The sequence below is a fragment of the Fukomys damarensis genome, unplaced genomic scaffold (assembly GCF_012274545.1).
Source record: "Fukomys damarensis isolate Sample0158 unplaced genomic scaffold, DMR_v1.0_HiC HiC_scaffold_17, whole genome shotgun sequence".
NCBI classification, from domain to species: domain Eukaryota; kingdom Metazoa; phylum Chordata; class Mammalia; order Rodentia; family Bathyergidae; genus Fukomys; species Fukomys damarensis.
The window spans coordinates 66,192,371-66,202,816 of record NW_022900929.1 but is presented as its reverse complement, the minus strand read 5'-3'; the positions used below and the strand labels follow the sequence as shown (position 1 = coordinate 66,202,816).

Genomic DNA, 10,446 nt, shown 5'->3' with positions numbered 1-10,446 from the left:
TTTTTTTTTTTTTTTTTTTTTTTTTTGGTACTGGCGTTTGCAAGGCAGACCACCGAACCGCTGAGCTAAATCCCCGGTCCCTCCAGGTCTCTTTTTAATGGGCACAGGTCAGTCCTGTTATTTTCCCTTTCTTCTTCCATCTTCTCCTTTCTTATTGTGCTCAAATTCCCACATATGGGTACACAGAATTTTTTTCTTTCTATACTGGGGATTAGAACTAGGGCCTTCGCAGTGAGTTACATTCCCAGCCCCTTTTAAAATTTTGAGTCAGGATCTCATTAAGTCACTGCGTTGCTCAGTCTGGGGTTGAATTTGTGACCGCCCGGCCTCCATCTCCCAGAGTGTTTGGATTATAGGCATCTGCCACCACGCCCAGCTTGCAGAACTATTTACTGTGCTTATTTTCACCTCTTCCAAAACTGCCTCAGCCAACCTACCTTTTAAAAAAAGCTAATTATGTTTGATGTATATCTTTGACATATGCCTATGGTAGATTTGCAGGAAATCTCTTTGCTTTTTTTTTTTTGGCAGGGGGTGAGACAGGGTCTCACTATGTAGTTGAGACTGACCTGGAACTCAGTATGTAGCCCAAGCTGGTTTCGATCTCAGTAATCCTCCCGCCTCAGCCTCCTGAATGCTGGGATTTACAGGCACTCGCTGCTTGTATTCGTTTTTAACAATTTATACTATTATAGTATTGCTTCCCAACTCTGGCATTCGGATACTATGACAAATGTAGGGAAAAGTATAAAGGAGTAGCACCCTTCATAAAATGAGTTCTTGAAGTTTTGACAAGATGAATGCTTCAAGAAGGCAAGTACATGGGTGGAAAGAAGTACCTGGAAAGTGGACAATAGCTTTTTCCTTTTCTGTGGTGCTGAGGATAAAACCCAGGGCCTTGCACATAATAAGCCTGTGATCTTCCACTGAGCTGTACACGCAGCTGCAGCTGTTTTTGGAACCTTCCCGTCCTACTGGAGTTTTCCCATATCATTAACATCATCACCACTACACTGGCTCCCAGGAGTACGTGCTTCTTTCAAAGCTGTAACTCCTTGGTTCTTGGTTTGTTCTGTACCATACAGCCAGGCAGTATGTTACAGAAAGGTGTTACCAGCAGGAACCAATGATTATCACTGGGCAGAGAAATTGTAGATAATCTTTATTTCCTTATGTTTTTATATTTACTCATTTACATACTATTCTTATATTAGAAAGGGACTTACAAAATTCCAAGACAAAACAAGTGGTAAAAATAGAGCCAGCCACACAAAGTTGCTGACTTATCTACACTGCTAATTTTCTTCCAAAACTCCTGCTCTACAACCAACCTGAGGCCCTGCCAAAGCAGCTGTTTTTCATTTTAAGGACTATTTCTCTGGATCCTTTCAAAACACCTTCCTGAGAAACTGTGGATAGACTATGGAACCCATTTCTTGTTCCCTGGGAAGTAAATAATATAATACACATCCTCAGGGAGACATCAGCAAGTAAATCATCCAGGTACAGAGGCTTCCCTACTAACTTCCTCTTGCTGTTTCCCAGAGGAGGGGTAAAAGGCGGGGTAAAAGGTTATGTTCTTCCTGGGACCAAATTAAATCTGAAGTTAAAGGAGTGTCTTTGTGTTTCTTTGACAAATCCTCTTGAGACTGAACAGAAATTTATTCCTTACTGTTCTGGAAGCTGCGAAGTCCATGATCCACATGCCAGCATCCACGAAGGGCCTTATTTCTGTGTCCACACATGGTGGAAGGCAGAAGGGCAAAAAGGCCAAATTCATTCCTTCAAGCTCTTTTAGAAGGGCACTGTTGGCTCAGTCACTTCTGGAAAGATCCCACCTTTCAACACCACTGCCATGGGGATTAAGTTCAACATAAATTTTGGACAGGACATCCTCACTGAAATTATAGGAAGGAGGCTGACCAGGGGACGTGAAGCTACAACCTGGACCAGTTAGGTGGGATGGAAGACCCTGAGAACAAACATTAGATTTCAGAACTTTGTATGACTGCCACAATAAGACAAACTTTAAAAGCTGGGCAGTTTTAGGGCAGAACACTAACAGATAAAGACAAGAAGAATATGAGTGTTTGGGCTGTAGTTTAGTAATACTATTTATAGTTATTTTTCATGAATCGCTTACCCAACTTGTACTTATTTTCAATTAATTATGTATCATTAATTTAGCATGTTGAACATGGGCAGCTTTTTGTTCATGTTTCATAGTAATTATCTGCTTAGTTTGTTTGCTCAAAGTCCAAGAAAGAAATAGAACGTGAGATTCACTATTATTTACTCAGGCCTTAAGTTTTACTTCCTCGTTTATTAGATCAGATCTCCGGACAGTGCCTCAGATATTAAACCAAATCATTTATAAGTGAAAAGCTACTTTAAAGGAGTAACTTAAGTAAAATTATTCACACAAATTGGGAAGAAAAAGGTTCCTTTGTTGAAGAGAAGCAAGTTGTAGATTCCTTCTTAAATTTGCTTTGTCCTTTCTGATTATGACCAAGGTTTTAAAATTATTTTTGCTTTTCCATAAATGTAGCGGTTTGTGGTACTTTTATCAAAAACAGAGTCTGATTATTCCCTCATATCTTTTGCTCCCCTTTTCCCAGGTTATTTTTATTTCTTCAAGGATGTCTGGAATTTCAGAAATTTTCACACCCTCAACTTCACATTTTATAGTCCAGTTTAGTTCTTATTTCCCCCCACCCCTTCTTTCTTTTTTATGGTGTTGATGACTGAATCCAGGGCCTTTTGCACTGAGCTATATCCTCTGACTTTTAGTCAATAAATTGCTTGGGTTGGGCTTCAACTTACGATCCTCCTGCTTTAGTCTTTCAGAGTATTGGGATTACAGGTGTATGCAACCACGCCCAGCCAGTTCATTCTTTTTGACTCTGTTCACTGCATGGTTAGCCTGGGATAATTTTTTCTTGCTACCAACTAGGCACTACCTCAACTACCTCAAAGACCTATTTAATTCCCATTACACATGAAGTACAATAGTGATATGAGCTACCTAAATATTTTCTAAAATATCTGAAAAGTTCAATAGAGAATCTGAGACTGCCTGTACATACGAGAGGTAGAAAAGTATGTTTATTAGCATGTTCAAGGTAGTCAAGGTTCAAACAAACATCATGATCCCCACAACAGCCCTGTGAGGTAGGTAAGTCATTATTTTGTAATAAACTAATATTCCAAATAAAGTGCAATTCTTAAAAGAATAAATCTGCATCGGGAATAACTTACTGATAATATTAATAGTTTGTTAATTATATCACTTATATATGCTGTAGTATTTGTGTTCTTATATATTTTGACTCATGCAATACAGTAATACGTTACAGATTAAGTTTACTGTAAACCAAATCATATTTTTTATATTTGGGGGACTATTTAAATAAATGCTGGGTTTTTTTTTTTGTAAACTAAATCACATTTTATCTTAGGTATAAAAGTACGTCTCATAGTACTCACTAAGAGTGAGGAATTCTCAGCAATGTTTCATCCACATTTATCTAAGCTATAGAAAGTTATCTCAACATGGCACCAAGGCAATGTAAGATTTAATTTACAGAATGAAACCTCAGCAATTTGGTTTATGGCAGTGAACTGAGTAGTCATTTAGACGTCTTCAAATATATTGCACCTAATTCTCAACCCCATACCTAAAGCAGATTGTGTTGAAATGTAAACACTAAAAAGAATGGGGATAAATTCCAAGAAGTATTTTCCCTTGAGAATTTTCATTATTTTCCTATAAAAGAAAACACAATCTTTGGGGTCCTTATAAAAAATATTCTGATAACCATAAAATTCTAGTGATTTACATTGCAAATTAAAGCTTCATGCTACCAGTCACTATCTATGAGAGAGCCAGCAAGTACTACGCTAAAATATATTTTTCTTCAGTGCCAATATAAAACTTAAGTAGGTGAAGAGATATGGGCAGGAGATGTAGTTCAGTAGTCAGACACTTCGTCATATATATATATATATATTTTTTTGGTACCAGGGATCGAACTTCAGACCTTGTGCTTGTGAGGCAGGTGGCAGCACCACTGAGCTAAATCCCCGCCTCACTTGCTCATATATTTAAAGTACATTTTTGTTAGCCCAACATTAGGAAGTATCCAGTTGCATATTATTTTTAATAGTTACTTTTTCTGTAAAATGAGTTTTTAATGGAGAATTTCCATCACATTTAATTATGAGGTTAATATTTAGGGTACTTATGTCATTTATTTTGAACAGTAACTTCAAGGTGGGAAGCATGCTTAACACATGGAGATCCACTGGTGGTTTACAATCTTTTAGCAAGTACTTAATTTACCTTTATAAAGAAATCATTTAAGCCCAGAAAAAAAAAATTCTCACATGACTATTGTTAAAAAATTGGAGCAAGGAAATTAGGCAAAGCAATAGGTAAAATTTAAGTCATCCATAAATTGTACATTCAAATCCACACTAAATCCTAATAGTGCACTTTGGATTACAGTTGAGGTAAGAAATAGAGTCAGCTATATCAAACTTTTAAATTTACATAAATTAAATTACTGACTTTTACCCAGATTTTACTTGGATATCCAAAAAGAAATATTTAGAATTCAAGTGACAAAGTATTTTTTTAGATTTAAGGATAGAATTGTAAAAAAATTTTGTGGTACATATTAAAAAAATACAATGACTACAGATATATTTAACATAAAATATGCTTGTATAAAAATAACCCAGGAAATGTAAAAAAAGAAATACAAATTTTTTTGCATAGATCTTTGATATAAAACATTTACCTGGAGCTAAACACTGGGAAATACACCTCTGAAACTAGTATAGTTGAACTCTTTCCTTGGATACCAAGTATACACAAAATAAAAGCCCTTCATTCTGGGGGAGCATGGGCAGGAGGGAAAGCAATTTAATTTAGCATCAGTCTCTATTTATTTCTCTGTTGCTCGAATATAAACCAATGATGACAAGAGGAGAAACTCTGGGGGTTTATTTAACAAAATTAAATTCACATTTCTGAGGCCATCATAGTGCATCCAATGTCCATCAATCTGGAAAGCTGCAGAATAATGATGTTCCTCTTTGTTAAATAATGTGGCACCTTCCAACAAGTACCTGCAAATCAAGTGACGAAGTGCAGCAGAAAATTGTAATACCTTATTTTAAGACATGTCACTCTTTATATATATATATTTTTTGGGGGGGGGGTACTGGGGATCGAACTCAGGACCTTGCACTTGCAAGGCAGGCAGCAGAACCACTGAGCTACATCCCCAGCAACTCTTTATATTCTTAACTAAGGAGTGGGACTATTTGCGTTCTCTTTCCTAAAAAAGGGATCCAACCATATAAATCATGTACTATGAATTTCAATTAAACATTTAAATAAATTGATACAACTTAGGAGTTAAAAACTTATTTTAACAGATTAATTTATAACCTGTATTCTATTAAAAAAGAGAAATGTACACAAGAACTTTGAAAGTCAAAAGTTAGAAGAATTTCTACCTTTTCTTTTTCTTCTCCTTCTCTCTCCCTCCCTCCATCCCTTCCTTCCTTTTTGTTCTGGTTTTTGAGACACTGCGTGGCTAAAGGTGGCTTTGAACTTACTATGTAGCCTAGGCTGGCCTCGAACTTGCAGTGATCCTCCTGCATCCTCCACCACCAGGCCCAGCTAGATTGTGATTTGTATGCAGGTATCTTTATTTATAATTATGACAAATAATAATTTGTTTTAATGATAATCTTGTGTATAATACTATATGCTACTTTGACTTAAAATACAAATAATAGCAGTATTTACTGTCTGCTTACTATGTGTCAGGCATTATCCTAATACTTAGCATAAATGTACTGTCTCATTAGATCTTCATAGCAATGTCACCAGGCAGATATTGTTTTATAGATAAGAAAACTAAGCTGGGCATGGTGGCACAGCGGAAATCCTAGCATTCCAGGAGGCTGAGGCAGACACAGCTCAGTGAAAAGGCCCTACATTCAATCTCTAGTACTGCCAAGGAACAAAAAAACTGATGTACATACTTGTTAAGTTATTGACCCTGTATAGTTTGTATGTACACTGCTAATGGCTGTCTCCCTCAGTCGATTCTGATCCTATTCAGAATACATACATTTATAGATAGCTAGGATTTTTTTTTTTAATTTTTAAAAATTTTTTTGGTACCGGGGATTGAACTTGGGTCCTTGTGCTTGCAAGGCAGGCCACCGAACCGCTGAGCTAAATCCCCAGCCCTAGGATTTTTAAAAAACAATCTTAATGGCTGGTCAAAACCATGATAAACTACTTATTTTTTACTAGTTTTTTGAAACAAGCAAACCAAAAAACACCTACTTGTGATCAGATAAATCCAAGTAATAGGGTACATATGCGAGATCTTCAGATTTCCAATGCTGCATATTTAAGACAACAAAAGGCGGTGCCCCATGGCAGAAAACTCGTTGGGAAAATTCTCTTAAGCCACCACACCTAAAGAGGAAAACAGGCATGAACATTATTATACTTGAGACAAAGCTGCTTTTTAACACTTATGAGTTGCATTTATGATCTTCTAGGAAGCATAATTATCTATTACGGGTATGGGTTATGGTGATGACCTTGTATACCTATTCCTAGAAGTCTATGTTCTCTATGCTAGGATCACACTTTAAAAACTTCTGGGAAAGTCTGTCTACATATGTCTAGGGTTATGAAAGTGTGAGCTTGCTGAACTGTTAATAAAAGCTTTATTTGTAGATACATTTTCCTTCTTAAACTGCTTTCAAATAATGACCAAGAGAGGAAGATTATGACTCTAATTTTTCCTTTTTCCATTGAGTATCTTCTATTAGTATGATGCAAATTCTTTTTTTTTTTCTTTTACAGAAATGAAGATCAAAATACAACAAATGATATACAGTAAAATTTTGATTAGCTGGAATGCTCAGGGCATAGTCTTCCAGTTAGTAAACATTATTAACTATGCAGAAAACCATTTATTTTAATGTTTGTTGCTAAAATATATTAGTTCATTATTTGGACTTAATAAGAATAATTAAGTGACCATGTTTTTTTCTGTCTTTGTGGTTAAATAGCTATAAGATCATCCTTCTAAATGTTAATTCTCATTGTACAATATGGTAGACAGAGAAATTGCTTAACAGGGCCAGGGATTTAGCTCAGTGGCTCCGCCCTTGCCTCACAAGTGTATGGTCCTGAGTTCGATCCTTGGTACCAAAGGACAAAAAAAGAAAGAAATTGCTAACAGATTGGGATTAATGTGTAGTACCCTTCTTGATGATTTTTTCCTGTGTTAAATCTTTTGATTGTCATGAATCTCCTTCTCCTAAATGAGGGATGTAAGGGGAAAAATCCAGTTAATTGAGGGTTCTGGTTAACCAAGGTTTTACTGTACCTACTCAGCAATGGAGAAAAGAAGAAAAGGTATTTGCTTTGTATTTGGGAATTAGATATAGTACCATATTTTATATAGTGGTAATTGATAATGAACACACACTGTAAGATGGCATAGTAAAGTAGGTTTGTTGATAAGATTTAAAAAGTGTTAGGTTTCCCAAATACTTATGAGTTAGTATTTTATAATGAATTAACTTCAAAGAGCTTATCAGTCCAGGTTTCCTTATAAACAAAGCAGAAGTACTTTCATCTTAAATGTCTGTTGTATGCTCACCCATGCTCTTCACACAATTCAATCTTGGAACAGAATAACTCATCCACAGCCAGTCGTATTAAATTTCCATGTGGAATTTCTTGGGGAGGACTAAAATAATTGCAAAATGCATGTTAAGAACTGCTTCAACATTTTATAGGTCAATGCATTATTAGAATAACAAATTCTAAAGGTCAATCCATTATCAGTAGAACCAAGTATACCAACATAACCCCTGTTAACCATCTATATACTTCTAGATAGTATAAAAACGCATATTGATACATAAAGTTTTCCAAGAAACATTAAAGTTTATGCAGTTGCTGCTACTTTACCTAAAAAAAAAAAAAAAAGTGCCTCAATTAAAGAAGTCTGACCAGTATGGTGAGCAGAAACTAAGACTCAAAGCTGGTGCACACCTGTAATCCTGGCCCTCGAGTGGGGTAGGCAGGAATACTGACATGAGTTCAGGCCAGCCTGGCTACTTAGTGAGTCGAAGGACAGCCTGAACTACAGAGACCGACCTTGTCTCAAAGAAAGTAAAAAACAAACAAACAGAAAAACCATTGTTGGACTCAGATGCAGACATCATTTTAAATACAAATTTTTAAAAAATGTTAATGTCTATGGTAAGTACTCATTACCTATTTGACACTTTATTTTTTTGGTACAGGGGATTGAACTCAGGACCTTGCGCTTGCAAGGCAGGAGGCAGAACCACTGAGCTATACATCCCTGGCCCTAAATACAAATATTTTAAAAAGCCAGAAGCTTAAAAATTTAGAGTATGATGAAAATATCAAGTGAGAGAAGTATAAGACATTAACATAAAATTAAAATTTCGTTATAATTCCAAAACATTTACAGAGTAAAATGCTAGTTTTTTTTTCCCTGACTTTTTGTGGTGCTAGGAATAGAACCCCAGGGTTCATGTATGTGGCCACCACTGAGCCACGTTCCCAGTCCAAGATACTAGTTTTTAAAAAACAAGATAATTTTAACACTTTTTAGTCTCTTATGATATAGAGTAAGAAAGTATTTTCCTCTGGTAGATTTCAAAATCAGTATTATTATTTCAGCAACACAGAGAAACTGTATACTTCAGGAAAAAATGCGCGTGATAAATTAATTAGGGAGTGTTATGTCCATTCCCAAGTGGGAACAATCTACGAGGCTGTTTTTCTACACCACAGGGCCAAATACTCTCTGACAACATGTTTGGGTCTGTTTTTCCTCCACTGGCAATGAGTCCTTTTCCAAGTCTGTCCCCTGGGGCTGTAATCGTTCCCAGCACTCCATAGGGCTTGCCAGTTTGGCCTCCATCCCTGTAATTTACCAGCTTGGAGGGCTGCCTTTTCTCTGAAGCCAAAAACACTGCTGGCTCCCAGTCCTATCCCAGCAGTGTAAAAGCTTCTCACATCCACTCCTCCAGGTATAAGGTGCCAGATTTGGTCTACCAGATCTCTGTCTGCAATTACACCCAGGTATCGATGTGAAAGGGTATTTCTAATCCTCTTGCTCACGTGGGACAGGGCTCATTCAGAGGGTGAAATACCCCAAAGCACTGATGTGCTTTTCCAGTGGTTCAACCCATAGTTACCTACACTGTCATATTAGTAAAAACACAGCAAAACACTCTGTATATTGAATAATCCCATTATTCTACTACTGAAAGGTTATCACTTGGTTTTGTATATAAATATTTATAACTGAAAGCAATGTTTACTCTAAGAGTACATATGATGAAACAGACTTTAGGGCAACTTACTTTATATTGATTGAGCGCTGCTGATCTTCCTGCACTCGAGTTGGGCATCGCCAGTTGGAACAGTAACTTTCTTGAATGGTAGACATAAGATTTTCAAGATTTTTTGTAAAATTATCATGCTCATTCCCAAACAGATCAATTACTAATGAAGCTTTATGAACTTCAGATTTGTATTGCTGTTTTTCCATCTTGTCCCAAATCCAAAGTAGCTTCACAGTTGTAAAACTGTAGGTGTCCATTAAGTAAAGAAAACAGTCTATAAACTCTCTACCAAAATGAAGAGAGAGTTCCCTGGGGAAATTTTCATTTTCGTTAAGAATGACATACAACAACATCAAGAAACCATCTATGGTGCAGGTATTTTTCAGTCTTATTTCAACATAGAGTGGTGTACAGGATACTGCTTTGCGGCCAGCTTTGATAGTAAAAACACCTCCCCAAGGAAGAACAGGCCTCCAGAACGATCGATCTTGGTTATAGTTATTTTTAATTGATGCTTTGATCTCTTCAAACAGTGTCTTCATCCTGAATTTTAAAAGTTTAAAATAAAACATATAAATGCATGAGATATATCTAAAAAACAACCTAAAGATACAGGATGTTAGACACCTCCAATGTAACAAATTTAAATGTAGTAGTTTTTGGGGGGCAAATCTTTGAGGTATAAAATGGCCAATTCATAGGCCTATATATTAATTACATAACAGATTTTATCTGTAATATAGAAAAACCCTGTAATAAAAAACTCCAAATAAAAAGAGAGATTTAAGGATACAAATTTGTTTATGTGTAGTCCTAAGGTAAGTCTTCGGAACCTTCCAATATACCAGCTGTGCTTCATTTGGTTGTTATTATAGATGGTTCCACTTAAGAAGGTGACATAACAAAACACTTAAGTTTTGGGTGGAGAATAATATCCACTTAATGACCTTTATATTAATTATACTACACATATATACTATAGAAACCATGTAATATAATAATAGCACCTGT

General features: G+C 36.1%; 1 protein-coding gene across 2 annotated transcripts in view; it reads right to left on the bottom strand.

Annotated features, from left to right (window-relative positions):
- CUNH14orf28 (chromosome unknown C14orf28 homolog) overlaps nucleotides 1-10,006 on the bottom strand; it is a 23,262-nt gene extending 13,256 nt beyond the window's left edge. Inside the window, exons 1-4 of one of the 2 annotated variants that reach the window (XM_010632617.2) lie at nucleotides 9,454-9,997; nucleotides 7,707-7,796; nucleotides 6,371-6,505; nucleotides 4,674-5,133 (exon numbers count right to left, since the gene is read on the bottom strand). In XM_010632617.2, the coding sequence (XP_010630919.2) occupies nucleotides 4,950-5,133; nucleotides 6,371-6,505; nucleotides 7,707-7,796; nucleotides 9,454-9,977 (933 nt within the window). In that variant the 5' untranslated portion in view covers nucleotides 9,978-9,997 and the 3' untranslated portion in view covers nucleotides 4,674-4,949. Of the gene's footprint in view, nucleotides 1-4,673; nucleotides 5,134-6,370; nucleotides 6,506-7,706; nucleotides 7,797-9,453 lie in introns of those variants that run through there. The other variant, XM_033765157.1, reaches the window with a different exon arrangement.
- Nucleotides 10,007-10,446: the final 440 nt, after the last annotated feature.